The 20371-nt window shown below is 52.2% G+C and overlaps 2 protein-coding genes across 2 annotated transcripts; one reads left to right on the top strand and one right to left on the bottom strand.

Annotated features, from left to right (window-relative positions):
* Nucleotides 1–1672: 1672 nt before the first annotated feature.
* On the bottom strand, nt 1673–11296 carry prpf19 (pre-mRNA processing factor 19). Its single transcript, XM_069191333.1, has 15 exons — nt 11111–11296; nt 10318–10467; nt 8483–8559; nt 8156–8297; nt 7994–8067; nt 7840–7902; nt 7239–7280; nt 6604–6678; nt 6272–6347; nt 6079–6188; nt 5451–5606; nt 4247–4316; nt 3294–3550; nt 2632–2737; nt 1673–2370 (listed from the first exon to the last, which is right to left on the bottom strand). Exons 1-15 carry the CDS (start codon nt 11127–11129, stop codon nt 2273–2275), a joined length of 1515 nt encoding a protein of 504 aa, XP_069047434.1. The 5' UTR covers nt 11130–11296; the 3' UTR covers nt 1673–2272.
* Nucleotides 11297–14670: 3374 nt separating this feature from the next.
* On the top strand, nt 14671–18127 carry tmem109 (transmembrane protein 109). Its single transcript, XM_069191334.1, has 3 exons — nt 14671–15785; nt 17048–17150; nt 17244–18127. Exons 1-3 carry the CDS (start codon nt 15567–15569, stop codon nt 17618–17620), a joined length of 699 nt encoding a protein of 232 aa, XP_069047435.1. The 5' UTR covers nt 14671–15566; the 3' UTR covers nt 17621–18127.
* Nucleotides 18128–20371: the final 2244 nt, after the last annotated feature.

The following is a 20371-nucleotide window of genomic DNA, read 5'->3' on the forward strand; positions in this document are numbered from 1 at the left end:
CTCATTACACATGTGCTGCAGCACCACGATCACTCAGGACTGCTACAGTGAGCAAGAACAGCCTTCTCCTTCCATGGCAGGCCAGGAGAATGAAAGAGATACCGGCCTGTGGCGATCACGGCTCGCTCTCCAAGGATTCTCACCAGAACAAGTTAAAAAAGGCACAGTTTACAGGTCAGATGGCAAGAGCTGGACTTGTGACCCTACTGGGAAAACAACATGTGGGTTGACATTTCACTATCAGGTAGAACCCTTATCTTAAGATTGCCCTTGTTGTGAGGCAGAGACAAAGCTGTTCAAACACACACGCTCTTGGCCAGTGAAGTTACGCAGCTGTTTTTAACTGGTCAGAACTGCAGACTGCAGCCTTCTTTTCAGCTAGGGAATATTGCCAATAATGAGAGAAATAAGGAACTTTAGACAGGTCACAAAAGGAGGCTTTTCTGCCAATTCCAAGCCATTTGGTACTTGATAGCCAACTGATCTGAAAATAACATCCAGACCTATTTTAAAAGTCAGGCCATCAGAAGAAAGCTGACTGCTTGTCTAGCTGCCGATAGGAAATCCGTCAGAGCGTCTGGAAGGGATGTAAAAGTCCGAGCATCCCGCTGGAGGGAGCAGTGAGTCAGGATGGCGTGCGGAGATTCTTCATCAGGGTGGAAAATCAGGGCCCTTTGCAGCACAGTTTCCTCCCTTCTACCACTTAAACCCTCGACTGGCACAGAAACCCTACTTCTTCACGCATGTCTGAAGTCTTCATGGTTGTTAGAATAGACCTACAATAGAGAAATTCTTCTTTTATGCTACCAGTGTCCAGACCTAATAAAAAGCAGCGCTTGACTGCACTGCGACACGATATTCTCTTCTGCATCCCGTTCAGAATGCCTCAAGAGATGTCAGCAATTCATGAACAAATTGCATCATCTGGCCAAGGAACTTCTCCATCTTCCAGCGCTGCTCCTAACCACAGAGCAGCCCACCCATCTTTGCACAAGGCTGGACAGGAATCTCTGCAATACCTTATAGCTTCTGATTTCTGCAATCAAAAACCAGACTCTTTAAAATGGCTCTAGCCAACTTCTTCAACAGTACCAACATTTTAAAACCTATGTTTGCATTTTTAATGATCATTTCAAGTTTTATCAAAAGGGTTATGGTCCTATTTAATTCAATAGTTAAAATAATAAAGCACAGATTATACAAATCCAAAGAGGAATATCTGTGTAATGAGCATGTACCCTGTGTATTACTCCCACACCCCCAGATTAAGAACCCCTGGGCTAGACAGTGTACACGATGCTTTCACAGTGTTAACACCTGCGTCTCGTTGGTCACTAGCCTCTGCTAGTGCAGCGCTGCCCTCTTCGCCAGTCGACGGGAAGCCACAACAAGACCACTTTTCCCAGCCCTGCTGCTTGGGCATCGCCCACGGGAGCACAGCACTCTCTCCCGCGTGCTGTGCACTGATCCGAATTTCTCCGGTCTCCCCTCAGCTCCACACACTTTTACAGAGAGAGGCTCTCCCTTGTGCTCTCTCCTGGTGTCTTAAACTAGAAGCAGGCGACTTTTCCAGCGCTGCTGCAGAAGGAAACCAGTGGCTCTTGCTTCCTGGACAGGAGGGAGACCCGGAGCAGATCCGCAGAACGACAGAAGGAAGAGGCGGACACGCGCCGGGAGTAAAGGATTTTATTATCAGGATTATTACTGCGTACAGATACGGACCGGTTTCGGAAATCTTTCTGCCACTATAAAAAACAGCAAAGAAACGGACACCGAGCCCACCGGGCCGCGGGCGATACTCGCGCTGGGAACTCTGCACGCGCCCAGGCCAGGCGGGGGGGCGTCACATGACTGTATAGAGCTCATGAACAGGCCCATGGGCAACTTTAAAAACCTACAAGACATCTGAAATAAAAACTGAACTAGCAGGTGGCGTCAGAGGCCTGCATGACTGCAGACAGCCACCAGGGGGCAGTCTGCACACACCGCACAGGTACAGAGGAAGGGTTCGGCAGCGCTGAGGGAGCGCGGTACATATACAGGCTAGAGGGCGGCGCCAAGGGAGAGGGGCAAAGAAAGCAGGAGGGCGAGTGAGAGAGATGAAGGCAATGGGCAAGGACAAAAATTAACAAAAAATTCTTTTAAAAAACACAAAGACAACCTGTTACTGCATCAGACAGGTCAGTAATACAGTTAACATCATTATCATTTTCAATCATCATGTACTTCACAGCATGTCCTCGGCATTTCTACTCATGGCCACAGGGCTCTCTCACAGGCTGTAGAACTTGAGGCTGCGGTCCATCCCAGAGGAGGTTAGGAACTGGGCATGCTGCCCAAAGGCCACTCCTGTCACCAGGCCTGTGTGCTCTGTGTGAGAGAGAGAGAGAGGGGTTAATACAGTACAGACACTGACTGGACACTACAGTACATTAACACTGCACTGAGAGAGAGGGGTTAATACAGTCCAGACACACTGACTGGACACTACAGGACATTAGCGCTGCACTGAGAGAGGGGGTAATACAGTAGGCAGTCACAGTCCAGTTACAGTAGAGGTTGGTTGTTAAAAGCTAAAGGAGTAAAGGAGTTTAGTTTGTGTAGAGTGTTGCTTCAGGAAGATGCTCTTACCGGTGAAGTTGAGGACTTCAGACCACTGCTTGCAGATATAGACCCTGATGTCAGACCCTCCTACTGCCAAGTAAGTTCCGCTCTGGTCAAATATCAAGGACTTCACCTGCGAACGGAGAAGGGGGACGTCAGCAGGGCCCAGCGACGTCCCGCAGCCCCCCAGAGCAGCCACCCAGCCCGCGGCCCCAGGAAACTCCCGTTCGGTGCGTCAAGCGCACCAAACACACACCCACTGGCTGACTTAAGTCCTAGCGCACCCTGAACCCGCCGCACGTCAGAAGCGACGCTTTCTTAGCTGCTGCGAAAGCGCAGAGAGGGCGCGCTCTCAATACTGCAGCGCTCCTCCCCGATTTCCCCCAGCTCCTGCGAGACCGCGGACTCGGGGACAGGAGAGCGGAGCTGCAGGCTCACCAGGGTTTATTAACCCTGTTCGTTATTCTCCAGAGCCCAGAAAGATTTTGGAAGGTGCATCACTTCTCCGAGTCCAGCAACGAGATTTACTATCCCTTTCCCATCACACTGTCCACCTGTGGTACAGTATTTTCAATATGAAGGATAATGAAGGATAAGAGGTCTGTTCCCCTGGCCCCTTGCCTGGTACAGGGCACCCCTGACCCCCTCATACTCCCCCCGCCCAGCGTGGGGCACACTGGCCGCCTCACCTCGTAGGAGTGGTCCAGCGTGATGGTCTTGAAGTTCTTCAGCTTCCTCAGATCCCAGAGCTTGACGGAGCAGTCCTGCGCGCCGGTGGCCAGGTAGTAGCCGTTCTCGGAGAAGGCGATGGCCGTCACGGGGCCGCTGTGGCCGGGGAAGTTGGCCACGTTGGTGCGCTCCTTCAGGTCCCAGATCTTGATCTGGGAGTCGGCCGTGCCCGTGCCGAAGATCAGCCCGTCAGGGTGGAACTGGGCGCAGGTCAGGGCTGAAACAGCAGACATGAAACATCAACGTTAACAACAGGCACAGTGAGGGGGCACCAGGCCTGCACGAGCAGAGCTAGGGCACAGGCCAGAGCCGAGGATGATGGGGAAACACGTCAAATACAGGTGGAGCTGGGGCAGGGGCCAGAGCTGAGGATGATGGGGAAACACGTCAAATACAGGTGGAGCTGGAGCACAGGCTAGAGCCGAGGATGATGGGGAAACAATATTATGATAAACTTATCTGTGAACAAATCGTGAGGGACCCTTACTCCAGTGGTGGATCACTGCCAGACAACTACAATAACACCAGTATTAACAGAATGCTGACAACACAAAACATCAGCAAACAGCTGGCCTGAGAAACCAGGAGCACTTGATCCGAACTCCTCCCTGGGAGGAGACGCGCTCAGGCGTGGCCAACAGGGTGGTAGCGCACACACTCCTGGACCCCTGCTAGAGCTCACTCCCGGAAGAGGAACGTCACCCATGAGCCGTGCACCCGTCTATTAATTCACACTGGGACAGTAGCAGGTTCCTATCCTGTCCTACTCCATAATACAGCAGGTCACTGATCCTTGGCTGACCTCTCACCCCAGACTCCACAGACCAGCCTATGATGATGACGACATTTGCAAGTTGAAGGGCTTGATTCTCGCAGGGCTAGCAGACTGATGGGGGACAGAGAGGGGACTCACCACAGCCAGCAGCCTCGTCGGTCACCTTGGTCAGCACTCGGCCGGTCTGGATATCGGAGAACGCCCAGTACTGAGGAAGAAGCGAGGACAGGGGTACGGTGAGCAAGACTGCTGGACAGAGAAGGCAGCTTGAAGTACACAGCTCACATCGCACCCTGGAGATGAATCATGCCACGCTGGCGCGTTTACCGCCACGTGCTGCTCGCTTACGTCAAGTGAGGCATGAAGTGTTCGGACCGGTCCAGTCCACTCCATTGCAGGTCTTGGCTCCAACCACCAACCCCCATAGCTCCACCGATCCTGTTCCCACCAGCGTATCACAGAGCTGGCTGGAGCAAAGCTCCGCGACGGACCGGGATCAGGATGGCCGCAGCCTGACAGCACACCGCACACGAGACGTGCTGGACAGGGGCGAGAGCGACTCTGGGAGACTGCTCCCTGTGGTCACGCTACACTGGGAGAGCTTCCGTACACGAACCAGGGGACGCAATTTGAAGCTACAGCGAAGAGCATTAAAACCGACGACAGGAGTTACAGGCCTCCTGTTTGAACTTGTATGTTCAGAGCTGCCATGTTGTTGGAAGTCAAAGTCCCTCTTCTTTCGAGAAACAGCTGGATGAGATCCCTGGATCAATTACCGACTGAACAGACTGGAAGGGCTCCTCCCGTGTGCGACTTTTGTGTGTTGACCAAGCCGACAGTCTGGCTTCTTTCAAAAAGGAGCTGGACGAGACCCTTCAGTCAGGACAGCACACACAGGCCGCCCAGCCATGTAGCTGAAGCCGATACCCTGCGGCTCCTTTCTTTCAGGAAGTCGGACAAGAATGTCCTTTTTCACAAAGGGAGGCAGGGGTGTGGGACCATAATGCCCAGCCATTATGTTGAGAAGCTGATATCCCGACTTTTCCTTTAAGAAACAGCTGGAATGAGATCCTCAGCTCAATTAATTATAAACTACCAACCGGGCTCGAAGTGCCGAATAGCCTCTGTGGAGTTACTTTATGAGTTCTGAATCTCAAGAGACCATGTGAAGAAATGATACATGATGAGGCAACACGCACCCCTCTGACTGCAGCCCTAGTGGCAATGTGGAATGAGCCGGGTCCACGGCTCCAGCCCATCCCTGCCGGACCGCTCTGAGGGCGGCAGTGTGCGCAGACCGCGGCACAGCGGGAAAAACATGGCGCAGCTGCAGCAGGGTTACCTGATCCTCAGAGGCACTGAGCAGGTAGTCCCCGGTGGCGTGCAGAGAAAGGCCAGTCACCCCGCTCTCGTGAGCACGGATCACCTGGACACAGCTGGAGCTCGAGACCGACCACACCCTGATAGTGCTGTCCGGAGAGGAGGAGAACACCACCGACTGAGGGAGGGAGAGAGAGAGAGGGGTTAATACAGTCCAGACACACTGACTGGACACTCCAGGACATTAACACTGCACTGAGAGAGAGGGGTTAATACAGTCCAGACACACTGACTGGACACTCCAGGACATTAACACTGCACTGAGAGAGAGGGGTTAATACAGTCCAGACACACTGACTGGACACTCCAGGACATTAACACTGCACTGAGAGAGAGGGGTTAATACAGTCCAGACACACTGACTGGACACTCCAGGACATTAACACTGCACTGAGAGAGAGGGGTTAATACAGTCCAGACACACTGACTGGACACTACAGGACATTAACACTGCACTGAGAGAGAGGGGTTAATACAGTCCAGACACACTGACTGGACACTACAGGACATTAACACTGCACTGAGAGAGAGGGCTTAATACAGTCCAGACACTACAGGACATTAACACTGCTCTCCAGTGAGAGACAGACCTGTGACGGGTGGTAGATGACACTGGTGACCTTCTTGGTGTGTCCCTTCAGTGTAGCCATGATGTGCTCAGCATTCTTGTCAAACACAACCACATTCTTGTCAGCGCCACCTGAAACAGAAGCACGGGAGGTAAGGGGAGAAGGGCCGGTGGCTCAGCGCAGAGAGGGGAGAGCGATCCGATGGCGTCCTCACCTGTGAGCACTTTGTTGGTGTCCGTGGGGCACAGATCCAGGGCCAGGATACCAGGGATGCTGGCGCTGTGCAGGCCCTGCGGGAGAAGGAGAGATGGTAAGTCTTCATGTGCCACCACTGCAGCTGAACACAAAGACTCCTCCCTTATCCCAGCAGTGAGCTGCGATCCTTGCTGGGCACAAGGTCACAATTCCCATCAAACCCAGCTCTGCAATCCAACAGGAGCCATACGGAGCACCCCCCCACCCCAACTCAGCATCTTCCATCTCTGGACACGCTGTGGACCCCTGCCATCACCATTTCAGCCCACCCCTCTCCTAGACCACACTCACAGCGTGAGAAGCCACTTGTCTGTACTTGCTGAGATCTTCAGCCCTGACCAGCTCTTCGGGAACGGTCTTCCCTCTCTGAAAGAAAGAGGAAGCAGGGGTTACTGAAACAGACAGGGAAGAGTTTAACAGACATACAGAGAGCACGTACTGCAATGACTCTGCCGTACGATGTTATGACTATTACTTTTAAATGTAATTATTATCATCATCATCATCACTGTGCGAGAGAGTCAGAGCAGAAAAGGGGGGAGAAAATTAATTCTAAGAAAAAAGTATTCAGCCTCCTCAAATGTAAAGTCAGCCCAGGGGACTTTGCAATTAGGAGAGAAACACAAACCAGAAATCATGGAAGTACGTTTAAAACCGAGAACAGAACTCACTTCTTTACACAAAGGAGGGTGGGAGTGTGGAACAGGCTGTCCAGCTGTGTTGTTAAGCCGATACCAGCGTTTCTTTCAAAAAACAGCTGGATGAGATCTTTGGATCAGTTAACTACCTAACAGACGGGATGTGCTCTGGTTTGTGACTTATCTGGTGCTCTTAAGCAGAGTCAGTGTGGGGGAGAGAGAGGGGTTAAAATCACACGGGTGATGACAGTTAGAGCAGACGGAAAGAGAGTGTCCTCGCAGACTGACCTTCTTTCTCTCGGTGGTCAGGACAGTGGCCTTGTCTTGGAGCTGAAGAGAGAGAGGGAGATATCAGTTAATATAAACCCATTGCTTCTGGAGTGTGTAACAGACTAAGAGCAGACAAGCCTCGAGGCCAGACGAGCTCTGCGAGAGAAGTCAAGCCCTCGCTGGCTCACAGGAGGGCTGTGAGGAGAGCCCTGAAGGCACTGCGGCACGGCAGCCACACCGACAGGCCAGTCACCAGCTCCTCTGTGGCCGCGACGCCACAATGGGAAGATATCACTAATGGAATCACTCATGAAACCCTGCTGCATGGGGCTAGCAGCTGTAGACCTGTACCCCAACAAAGCCAGGCGCCCTGCTGGATCAGGGGGTACGGGCTGCAGGCCCCTGCTGGATTTCGGGGGCAATAAGCTGCTGTATTTGAGGGGTACAGGCTGGATTCAGTGGAGGTTACTCTGTGAAGAACGAGTGTCCCATCAGGGGGCAGTGCTGCTCTGTCAACTAGCTACAGAAGCAGATCCCGGGAGCTCGTCTTCAGCACAGAGCTTACTGAAAAAAGTGACCAAACATTGCAGCAGGTATGAGAAAGAGCAGCTTACAGTACCTTTTGTATGATCTCCGGAGTCATTCCCACTTGCTCGCTGACTTCCATGGGCTCCCCACCTCCCTGAGAGAAACAAACACTCGTCACATCGATTCACACAACGCATCCCGGGTAACTTTACACTGACAGGCAGGTCGTTTAACCAATGACTCACTGCGGCAGTGGGCTGGGAGGCGGGCACTGCCTGTGGAACCACCAATCCCGCCTGAGGCTTCAGCGTCGCCAGGGCTACAGAGAAAGCAGGGAGCTATCAGTTTGATGTCTAACAAGGATGAACGACAACAGGCGACCAGACAAAAGGCACTGAGAGCTGTACCTTCTCTGGCAGCGGTGACCTCCTTGGTGAGCCGGGCAATGACACGGCAGGCGGCATCATGCTGATACAGGGCGTGAGACAGCTCCTGACGAGTCGTCTGCAGCTGCTGTCTGAGAGTGAAGCTGTGCAGCATCACTGCATCCTGAAAGACAGACAGTGGAGTTACTACAGCAAATAAAACACGACAGACCCTCACTGGACACTCCAGTACATTAACACTGAGAGAGAGGGGTTAATACAGTCCAGACACACTGACTGGACACTCCAGTACATTAACACTGCACTGAGAGAGGGGTTAATACAGTCCAGACACACTGAGAAACTCACCCACTCATCCTGTAGTGCCTTGAGAATGGCAGGAATACTGGTTGCAGACGGAGCCTTGGGCCTGATGGGGTGAGAGACTGAAAGAGAGAGAGGGTGGTTAATAGAGACGGTCCCTCTGGAACTCGACAGGTCCTGCTGACACCAGCAGTGGGAGCTCCGCGCATCAGGATCTCGATTCCTTCAGCACAGAAATCAGAAACTGTTTGGACTGTACTTAATGGGTTTTTTTTCTGAAGTCTCTAGCAGTACACAAGGCTTGCTTCTGCATAAGCCAAGAACACAAATAAGACCCCAAGGCTCAGACACCAGGGACCTGGAACAAACTTCTTTCTTCACTAAAGCTAGTTTACGAGTGGGAGTGGGAGTGTGAGTGTAAAACAAACCGCCCTGCTATGACGTTGAAGCCGATACCCTGGACTCTTTAAAGAAACTGCAGGCCGAGATCCTCGGATCAGTTAGTAAGTAGAAGGGTTGGACGGGAAAGGAATCATGATATACATGCATTTGTTCCAGTGGAAGTGTTCAGTCCAACATGAAGGCTCCAATGCAGCACTTCCAGGGGCGAAAGAAGCTACAGCTCTCCCTGCCCCTGCTGGGATTAGACCCCAGCAGCTCTCGGCCGCTGCGGAGACAGGGGATAACTCCACGGCCGAGTCTGACACTGTGCACGAGTCAGAAGGGGCTGAGCACTCCGAGCCCCGCTACATCAGCAGGAACAGCAAGCACGCGTGTGCTTTCAGGTCTGCCGACAGCCTTCCCCGGCCGTGCAGGAGGACACGATGTTGTGCGGAAAAGGACCCTTCCCCGCGCTGCTCGGCTAGATCCACCTCTCCCAGGACGTAGCTCCCTACCGGGTCAGCCATGCGGTAGAACACAGTGCTGAGGTTCATCTTTCACGCCTCCTACAGCAGCGAGCTGCTCAGGCATCCCAGCAGTGCAGCGTGGGAGATGGCAAGACACACCTCACCTTTGATGTCCACGAGCTGCTCTTCAGACAGCAGCTGGACAGCAGACGAGGTTGGGGTTAGGGTTAGACTGACAGCAGACACACAGAATCCTCACCCTTGATGTCTACAAGCTGCTCTTCAGCAGCTGGACAGCACTGGGGCTGGGATTAGGGTTAGATTGACAGCAGACACACAGAAGCCTCACTCTTGATCTCCAACAGATGGACAGCACTGGGGCTGGGATTAGTGATAGAGGGACAGCAGACACACAGAAGCCTCACCCTTGATGTCCAGCAGATGGACAGCACTGGGGCTGGGATTAGGGCTAGAGTGACAGCAGACACACAGAAGCCTCACCCTTGATGTCCAGCAGCTGGACAGCACTGGGGCTGGGATTAGTGATAGAGGGACAGCAGACACACAGAAGCCTCACCCTTGATGTCCAGCAGCTGGACAGCACTGGGGCTGGGATTAGGGCTAGAGGGACAGCAGACACACAGAGGCCTCACCCTTGATGTCCAGCAGCTGGACAGCACTGGGTTGGGATTAGTGATAGAGTGACAGCAGACACACAGAAGCCTCACCCTTGATGTCCAGCAGCTGGACAGCACTGGGGCTGGGATTAGGGCTAGAGGGACAGCAGACAAACAGAAGCCTCACCCTTGATGTCCAGCAGCTGGACAGCACTGGGGCTGGGATTAGTGATAGAGGGACAGCAGACACACAGAAGCCTCACCCTTGATGTCCAGCAGCTGGACAGCACTGGGGCTGGGATTAGTGATAGAGGGACAGCAGACACACAGAGGCCTCACCCTTGATGTCCAGCAGCTGGACAGCACTGGGGCTGGGATTAGTGATAGAGGGACAGCAGACACACAGAAGCCTCACCCTTGATGTCCACCAGCTGCTCCTCGGACAGCGGCTGGCCGGTGATGGGGTCAGCGCCGTTCTCCGCGATGTACTTCTCGATCAGCCGCCGCTCGAACACCTGGTTGGACACCGGGGACACGCAGGGGTGCTCCGGCACCTCGTGACAGACTGGGGGAGAGCAAGACGGAGTCAGTGTCCACTGAAGTTCACACAACCCCCCCTCCCACGGCAACACAGACACGGCTGTTAACCCACGAGGGTAACGGCCTCTCTGAAAATCATCCGGGAAAACAAAAGCAGTCGTCTTTGAACGTCTGCATCAGGCCCTGCGGCGCACAAACCCGCCTGTGCCCAGGCAGCAGGTACTGTTACCATCAGAACTGCAAGGCCAGAGGACCCTTGCACAGCTCCCTTCTCGAGTGGGGGAGCCTCACGCAGGACTGTGGGCTCACACGTGCAGTGGCACAATCCTGCCGCCGCCGATGTTACTTTTAGGCAGAAAAACCCGTCTCAATAAGCAGCGATGAGGCGCAGAGACTGCAACACGGGAGAGAAACGAACTTCCGTCACCTCCCCCGACCCACACTCCCACCTCACCTCAACTCAACTCGCGCACCCAAAACATTCCCAGAAACACAGGCTTTTTCTACACAACACACGAAACCCACGCTACTGCTGCTACTATCGGCAAATTCACGATGTGTATCGCCGCAAGCCCTGGAAAACTCGACTGCGTGCCGACATTTACAACGCGTCTTTACTTCACAATGAAACTCTTTTTTTCCGAGCTTTCCCGGCGGCCAGGACTTACTAGCACAAACGAAAGACATGATTCAAACCCTCCAGCCAACAACGGAATCGGGTGCTGGAGATCTCCGCTGTCCTTTCGGTAGATTTGATTTATTTTTTACACACTTGCCCCAGCGAATTACAACTCTGCAACAACACGCCGCGCGACTTAGTACCGCCGCGGCGCGCTCGGCATGCTGGGATAGCTTCCGAGAGCTCCCGGTCCTCCAGCCCCGCCTTCTCCCACATCTTGACCAATGACAGGTGTTCTTACTCGGCGCGATGCTCCTCCGACACCGCCCATTTGACAAATTGAGCCAATCCACAGGCGAATCACGACTTACAGGCCCGCCTCCTTCTGGGTCGAGAGAAAGGTTGTCGTTAGAGCGCCAGGTACTCTCATTTTCATTGGCTAAAAGAAATTTCTGTTAGCAGTATGCGACTAGAGTGGGAAAGCCAGTGAACGTGTGAGCTTGCAGGCCATCCTAAGAAATGTTACGTCTAACCCATTGGGTTGGTAGAAGCTATTAGCACTACAATCCCATCCAGCTGTTTCTTGAAAGAAACCAAGTGTGGAACAAGTGGCCCAGTTCAGCTGAGTTCGCTTGTCTTATGCACGAGTGCAATGAAATGCTTGTTTGCATGTATGCTCCAATACAAAGACATTGAGGAAACACCAAAATATAAACACAGAACAGCAGTGAAGTGAAATCACATACAATTTAAAATACAAGTCAGCACAAGAAATGTGGAAAAAAAACGTCAGTATGAGTCAGTGGTAGAGGTAGAATTGAATAATCTGAAGTAGTTCAGGTGGGGAGCTGCGTCAGCATGCGTAGGCTGCAATGGAACAAGTAATAGGTTTATTCCATGCTGAAAAGAGAAGAGAGAAAACGCAACGTTTCGGCACCTGAAGAAGGCTCAACGGCCGAAACATTGTGTCTTCTTTCTTCTCTTTTCAGCATGGATTGAATAATCTGACAGTTTGCAGGGAAGAAAGTGTCTCTGAATGTGGAGGAGGTTCGTGACTTTATGCTCCTGTAACGCTTACCAGCGGAAAGGGGGAAGAAACCAGGATAATTAATAATAATAATTGCTTACACTTATATAGCGCTTTTCTGGACACTCCACTCAAAGCGCTTTACAGGTAATGGGGACTCCCCTCCACCACCACCAATGTGCAGCATCCACCTGGATGATGCAACGGCAGCCATAGTGCGCCAGAACGCTCCCCACACATCAGCTATCAGTGGGGAGGAGAGCAGAGTAATGTAGCCAATTCATAGAGGGGGATTATTAGGAGGCCATGATTGATAAGGGCCAATGGGAAATTTGGCCAGGACGCCGGGGTTACACCCCTACTCTTTTCAAGAAACGCCCTGGGATTTTTAATGACCACAGAGAGTCAGGACCTCGGTTTTACATCTCATCCGAAGGACGGGGCCTGTTTACAGTACAGTGTCCCCGTCAATATACTGGGGCATTAGGACCCACGTGGACCACAGGGTGAGCGCCCCCTACTGGCCCCACTAACACCTCTTCCAGCAGCAACCTTAGTTTTTCCCAGGAGGTCTCCCATCCAGGTTCTGACCAGGCTCACACCTGCTTAGCTTCAGTGGGTTGCCAGTTGTGAGTTGCAGGGTGATATGGCTGCTATGTATGATGTATGAGTTGCAGGATGATTTGTATCCACTGATGTCGTTGAAGCCGATACTCTGGCTTCTCTCAAGAACCTGGACGAGGTCCTGCAGTCAGGTCAAGAGGCATGTCTTTACACAAAGGGCGGTGGGAGTGTGGAACAAGCTTCCCAGCCATGATGTTAAAACCAATACACTGGTTTCTGGATGCTGGATGAAATCCTGGGATCAACTAGCTCCTAACTACCCAACAGGGGGCGAACCGGTGGCTCTGTGGCTAAGGATATGCTCCTGTGGCTGGAAGGTTGCCGGTTCAAATCCCGCAGCCGGCAGAGGAATCCTACTCAGTTGGGCCCCTGAGCAAGACCCTTAACCCCAACTGCTCCAGGGGTGCCGTATAAATAGCTGACCCTATGGAAATATGAAATAATGAAATATAAAAGCTCCCTGTCTGTGTGTCTCATGGAGAGCAAGCTGGGGTATGGGAAAAGACAAATGCAAGAAATTGTATATGGCCAATAAAGTGGTCTTATCTGAAATCTGGTCTTGGGTCGGTGTGGGGGAGAGACACACAGGTCCCCTCACAGTGAGCATTCTCAGTCGAGTGAACGAGAAGTGCACACGGGCCTCTCGATTCCAACAGTCCTCCTGTTCTCACTGACGCCCCCTCCTGCCTCGCAGAGCCTGATCGCAGCCGCCGTCTCCAGCCCCCGTCCGCGGAGGACAGAGCTCAGCTCCGCTTGCAGTTCAAAGACTTTAAAGGGGTCACCCAAAACCACAGACACAGAACAGCAGCCACAGCCACAAACCCAGTCACCTCACACGCAGCTTAAATACAGGTCTGAATGAGCACATCAGGGTGAGCCAGTGACGGGGAGGAGAGGGGGGTCGGTGAAGATGCTGAGCAGTTTCGGGGCTCGGCGGTGGGGCGCCCCGTGAGGTTTCTTCCAGTTTGTTCACAATTACGATCCGTGGGTGAGCAAGAGAGTCCAACCCGCTCTTCCAAACCAGGAACCCCCTCTTCCTCGGGGGAGCACAGGGCCCGAGAGGGCAGGGCAGGGCAGGGTGGGGAGATCAGGACGCCGGAAAGCTCGGTGCGGGGAAGCAGGTGGCCGAGGGTGGCACCAGGGTGGCATGGCAGTGCCCCGCAGCCCAGGGCCTGACTGCAGGAGGGCAGTGCAGTGTGTAACGGCACAGCTGGCTGACTCGTGACCCAGAGGTGCTGTACGCAGTGTGTGAATTAAAGCCAGGGGCCCTCGGGTCAGGACCCGCACGGGTTGGGAAGTCTGTTAAGACGGGGGCGGCGGAGGCGCGGAGGCAGTTTTGCAGGATCGGTGTGAGAGCCCCGCTATCGCGTGGCAGAGATCTAACCTCCCGGGAGGTTATAATAATAATAGTAATAATGATAATAATAATTGCTTGCACTTATATAGCACTTTTCTGGACACTCCACTCAAAGCGCTTTACAGGTAATGGGGACTCCCCTCCACCACCACCAATGTGCAGCATCCACCTGGATGATGCGACAGCAGCCATAGTGCGCCACAACGTTCACCACACATCAGCTCTCAGTGGGGAGGAGAGCAGAGTAATGTAGCCAATTCATAGAGGGGGATTATTAGGAGGCCATGATTGATAAGGGCCAATGGGAAATTTGGCCAAGACGCCGGGGTTACACCCCTACTCTTTTCGAGAAACGTCCTGGGATTTTTAACTGCAGAGAGTCGGGACCTCGGTTTTACGTCTCATACATCTCACAGAATATGTTGTAGTCCTGTACTGGACGCTGTCCATTTGCCATTAGGGAATGACAATAATAAAGTTTACTTTGGAATTCAATTGCACACAAACTACAACTCCCGAAATGCAACGGTGCTCCAACGCCCCTCGCCAGGCACGGGCTTGGCTCCAATTTAACATGCATACTGTGTGAGTCACTCCGCTTTAGTCTGGCGGGTAGGGCGGGGCGGGGTGGCTCAGGTCGTTTAAGGAGATACAGCTCAGCAGAAGGCTTCTAACATTGTAGCGGTAACTAATATTAGCGATAGGAGCGTCCTAAACATTGCCCGTGTTTGCTCGCTTAGTTAGCCGAACTTTTAATTGCTTCGCTGTTTTAACTCGCTTTTTCCGATATCGTCAGCCTTTAATTAAAAAAAAATATTACTTCTTTAAAACAGCAACAAGTAGTTAAACCCGGATCGAAAGCTACATTAAGGAGCCCTCGTTTGGACTGAAGACAGACCTCCATTTGCACAAAACTCTCTTCTCCAGCGCCAGCTGTGTATTTTTTTAAAGATATCTATTTTTAGCCGCAGAAGGTCGCGGCTTAATGTGGTGTTTTAGATTTCAGTGCGACTTTATTTTATCTCCCAGTGAACTGTGCCTTCGTGTGGCTCAGCAGTCCAGACAAGGTTGTGCAGGCTGTGACAGAGGCGCATCTTATACCAGGATATATCATTTTTAATAAAATACATAAATCGCCGCTGAGTTTCAGTTGATGTTCTAAGTTTTTCGGGAGTCTTTTTAGCAACCTTTTCGTCGTCTTAGATTTAATCTTCTACAACCTGGTTTAACTGGGAAACGAGCGCGGCCTCTGGACTGCAGATACTTCATGAGGGAGAGCTGGTTCACTCGCACTTGAAGAGGTTCCTTTAAAATTGGATTTAAACTTCTATTATTGCGAGACAGCTGTGCGTTTTCTAAAAAAAAGGGTTGCTCTCTGATGAGTAACATTCTCAGCTTTACGTGCTAAGCAGGGCGGACGGGGCTCAACTCCAGGTTTTAAATCGCGAACTCGCCCGTCGGCTGTGTTGGAGTCCCGATCTCGGACAGGTGCTGGCGATGGCTTTGTACCCGCTCCGGAGACCCTTCGCTGTGCTGCTGGCGGTGCTGTGCGCGGCCCTACCGGCCTGTCTCGGGCAGCCCGGGCCGGCCGGGGAGAGTCGGGGAGCCGGCGGCACCTGGAACCAGCTCCAGGGTGTGGTCGCCGAAGGCTGCGGACGGGCGCGCCGGGCGGCGGAGTCGGTGGTCGGGCCGGAGACCCTGGACAGCGCGCTGGAGGTGAGGCTTGAGCCCGGCGCTTTCCTTCCTCTTGCGCCCGGGCCGGACTCTGGGCTGGGCTCGGAGATGGAGCCTGGGGGTTATTCTTCTCTTACGCCGGGAGTGACGGCTACTGGGACATCACCTGAGGTTTCTGGGCAGGGGGACGGCGCCCAGAGTTCAGCCTATCCTCTGTGACCTTTGACCCTCCTGATTCAGCTGCCGGGTGTCGGTGCTGCCCAGGACGTGGGTCAGAAGACAGTTTGCACTGGTTGGCACAGAGACATGGTGCTGTGGTTCCCAGCCCTGGTCCCGGGGAGGAGACAGGGGGTTAGTGTTACTGTTAGTGTTGGCTTGCAGTTCAGTTGATCTCTTCATCGGTGGTGTTGATTGCCACCGTGAATCGGTCTGTTTGCTTGCTTGTTCAGACTTCTGTTCACAAACCTTTGAGCCTTAAATGGCACAGAGAACGCAGCCCCATAACCGAAGGTACAGTTCCAGTTAAAGTACTGCGTTCTTGCTGGGGTGTTGATCCGCTGTATTGGGCCCGGCTGCAGGGGTTCTGATCCGCTGTATTGGGCCTGGCTGCAGGGGTTCTGATCCGCTGTATTGGGCCCGGCTCCAGGGGTTCTGATCTGCTGTATTGGGCCTGGCTGCAGGGGTTCTGATCCGCTGTATTGGGCCCGGCTCCAGGGGTTCTGATCTGCTGTATTGGGCCTGGCTGCAGGGGTTCTGATCCGCTGTATTGGGCCCGGCTCCAGGGGTTCTGATCTGCTGTATTGGGCCCGGCTGCAGGAGTTCTGATCTGCTGTATTGGGCCCGGCTGTAGGGGTTCTGATCTGTGGTATTGGGCCCGGCTCCAGGGGTTCTGATCTGCTGTATTGGGCCCGGCTGCAGGGGTTCTGATCTGCTGTATTGGGCCCGGCTGTAGGGGTTCTGATCTGTGGTATTGGGCCCGGCTGTAGGGGTTCTGGTCAGCGATATTGGGCCCGGCTCCAGGGGTTCTGATCTGTGGTATTGGGCCTGGCTGCAGGGGTTCTGATCCGCTGTATTGGGCCCGGCTCCAGGGGTTCTGATCTGCTGTATTGGGCCTGGCTGCAGGGGTTCTGATCCGCTGTATTGGGCCCGGCTCCAGGGGTTCTGATCTGCTGTATTGGGCCTGGCTGCAGGGGTTCTGATCTGCTGTATTGGGCCCGGCTGTAGGGGTTCTGATCTGTGGTATTGGGCCCGGCTGTAGGGGTTCTGCCAGTGAGGCAGCAGTAACGCTGACCCTGTCCTGGCAGGTCGCTCAGAGTGCGGTGAGAGTGCTGTCAGAGGGAGCTGCAACTGGGCTGAACGTCGTCGCTGGACTCTGTATCGAGCTGCTGAAAACTGCAGAGGTCAATGGTGAGAGATGATGTTCAGTGGCTCACATGTCATTCTGATCTCCCTGTGCGCAGGGTGCACTCTGCACTGACACTGTCCTGTTGTCCCGCACAGTTCGCCTGACCACGCCACTCTTCACTGCCGAGGAGGTCGCCAAGATGATGCAGTGGGGCCTGGCCACCCTGATTGGATACTGGCTGATCTCCCTGGCGCTGCGATTGGTTGGCTCTGTGCTGAGGCGGGTCCTGTGGCTGGTCAAGTTCAGCCTGTTCATGTGGGCTTTCTTCTCCATCCTGTACCACGTGGAGGATCCGTACAAGAGGGCTGTGCTCCTGGTGGCCCTACTGGTTGTCTCCGTGCTCCTGGGGGGGCTGCGTGGGGCAACGGCAGACGACAAACACCGGAGTCTGGAAGCCAAGATGGCAATACTGGAGAAACAAATACTGGACCTGAAAAGGAATTCTGGAAAAAAGAACGCCATTAGGGATTGAGAGAGAGGGGTTAATACAGTCCAGACACACTGACTGAACACTACAGGACATTAACACTGCACTGAGAGAGAGGGGTTAATACAGTCCAGACACACAGACTGGACACTACAGGACATTAACACTGCACTGAGAGAGAGGGGTTAATACAGTCCAGACACACTGACTGGACACTACAGGACATTAACACTGCACTGAGAGAGAGGGGTTAATACAGTCCAGACACACAGACTGGACACTACAGGACATTAACACTGCACTGAGAGAGAGGGGTTAATACAGTCCAGACACACAGACTGGACACTACAGGACATTAACACTGCACTGAGAGAGAGGGGTTAATACAGTCCAGACACACTGACTGGACACTACAGGACATTAACACTGCACTGAGAGAGAGGGGTTAATACAGTCCAGACACACAGACTGGACACTACAGGACATTAACACTGCACTGAGAGAGAGGGGTTAATACAGTCCAGACACACTGACTGGACACTACAGGACATTAACACTGCACTGAGAGAGAGGGGTTAATACAGTCCAGACACACTGACTGGACACTACAGGACATTAACACTGCACTGAGAGAGAGGGGTTAATACAGTCCAGACACACTGACTGGACACTCCAGGACATTAACACTGCACTGAGAGAGAGGGGTTAATACAGTCCAGACACACAGACTGGACACTACAGGACATTAACACTGCACTGAGAGAGAGGGGTTAATACAGTACAGACACACTGACTGAACACTACAGCACATTAACACTGCACTGAGAGAGAGGGGTTAATACAGTACAGACACACTGACTGGACACTACAGGACATTAACACTGCACTGAGAGAGAGGGGTTAATACAGTACAGACACACTGACTGGACACTACAGGACATTAACACTGCACTGAGAGAGAGGGGTTAATACAGTACAGACACACTGGACACTACAGGACATTAACACTGCACTGAGAGAGAGGGGTTAATACAGTACAGACACACTGACTGGACACTACAGTACATTAACACTGCACTGAGAGAGAGGGGTTAATACAGTACAGACACACTGACTGGACACTACAGTACATTAACACTGCACTGAGAGAGAGGGGTTAATACAGTCCAGACACACTGACTGGACACTACAGTACATTAACACTGCACTGAGAGAGAGGGGTTAATACAGTCCAGACACACTGACTGGACACTACAGGACATTTACACTGCACGAGAGAGTCATTGAGATAGGAAAGTATCGAGATGTGTGTGCATTCTTATACCTTGTAGTGCCCTAGTGCCCTCAAGTCTTAGTGATAAAAGAGTATGATATTTAATTGTTTATACATTATGAAAGGACGTGATACAAGATGATAAGACGAGAAGAAAATGTCTACAGGAAATCTTTTATTCCCTGTGTAATTGGCATATTAAACACAGCTAAGTGACTGTTTCCTGTATTGAGCTAGCGGATTGTGTGTAATGAGAGTGTGATGTGTGTTTATGTGTTGTTGCATGTCTATGATTATTATTTGTTTTTAATCTGTATTTTGAGTGTTGTTTTTTGTAGTTTTGTACGGTCATGCCAAAGAAAAATCTCATATCTCATATCTCAACATTTTGTCTCATACTGGTTCCCCACACCGTCTCGAAGATGTAAATTAGATCAGTGGTCCCAGTACAGATCTCTGGGGTACTCCTCTAATTTCATTACGCTAATTAGAGTATTCACCTCTTATCTGTTCCCTCTGTTATAGATTTAATAGCTAATTCTCTATCCAGACACATTTCCCTCAATGCCTGCCACCTTACAACTTGAGAATTAATTGATTTTGGGGAACTTTACAAAAGTGCTTCTGAAAATCTTAACACTTCATACCATATGCCCTATGTGTATCTATGTGTATCTGTTGCTGTTGTTGCTGTGAGACAGGAGCTACCTTTTCTAAATCATTGCTGAGTATATTTCATCCAGGTCCCCTAGTTCAGTTCTAATGTTTCCATTACTTTACATGCAAGAGGAGTCGGGTGTCTTGGTCTACAAGCACCTGGATCAGTTATGTCTCCTGTCTGCTTTATGAGAAAGGAGTTACAGGAGCTATTCTCCAGTCTCTGGGTCCTGTCTCTGTGTTAAGGGACTGTTGGAAGACCACTGCTCTTCTCTCATTGCTTGGAGACAATGATGGTGAGATCCCACCGGGCCCTGGGGAATTATTAACTCTGGGGGCTTCTGGGACTGAAACTCTTCCTTTTCGCCGCTGTTTATCAGTCACGTGACTCTTCCGCCTTTAAAGGGCACCTTCGTGACGTCACTCCCTGAAGAAAGAAGACGCAATATCTTGATAACGAAACGTGTTTCAGCTTCAGAAAGCGGCAGAAACGGGGCTTTCAGCAACACACAACCCGGCACAGACAAGTGACGTTGTTTATGCTGGTTGATAAAAAAGAGCTGCACGGAGCTCTGGGTTCCGTTAGGACGTAAACCAGAAATTCAACCATGAATTAAGTGTGCAGCAGTTACTAAGCCCCGGTAGAGGGGTATTCACTCCTTTCTGGACCGTGTCTTAGTTTAGGGCATGTTACTCGGCTGGTTTCATCCGGGTACTTCACCGAGAGTGCAGGCGGAGACAGAGACTGGTCCCTATAGGAAGTAAACGTGCTGACAAGATTTTAAAGTATCATCCAGGTGGGGCTGCACATTGGTGGTGGTGGAGGGGAGTCCCCATTACCTGTAAAGCGCTTTGAGTGGAGTGTC

The sequence above is a fragment of the Lepisosteus oculatus genome, chromosome 6, assembly GCF_040954835.1.
Source record: "Lepisosteus oculatus isolate fLepOcu1 chromosome 6, fLepOcu1.hap2, whole genome shotgun sequence".
Taxonomy (NCBI): Eukaryota; Metazoa; Chordata; class Actinopteri; order Semionotiformes; family Lepisosteidae; genus Lepisosteus; species Lepisosteus oculatus.

Bases quoted from the DNA above. Each gene is read 5' to 3' on its own strand.
- prpf19 (XM_069191333.1), bottom strand. The intron at 6,679-7,238 runs GTCAGTCTGCGA...TCTTTCTTTCAG, and splicing joins TGACCACCGAGAGAAAGAAG to AGAGGGAAGACCGTTCCCGA. The intron at 6,348-6,603 runs GTGAGTGTGGTC...CTTCTCCCGCAG, and splicing joins GACAAGTGGCTTCTCACGCT to GGCCTGCACAGCGCCAGCAT.
- tmem109 (XM_069191334.1), top strand. From the start codon at position 15,567: ATGGCTTTGTACCCGCTCCGGAGACCCTTCGCTGTGCTGCTGGCGGTG. The intron at 15,786-17,047 runs GTGAGGCTTGAG...CTGTCCTGGCAG, and splicing joins CCCTGGACAGCGCGCTGGAG to GTCGCTCAGAGTGCGGTGAG. The intron at 17,151-17,243 runs GTGAGAGATGAT...TGTCCCGCACAG, and splicing joins GAAAACTGCAGAGGTCAATG to TTCGCCTGACCACGCCACTC.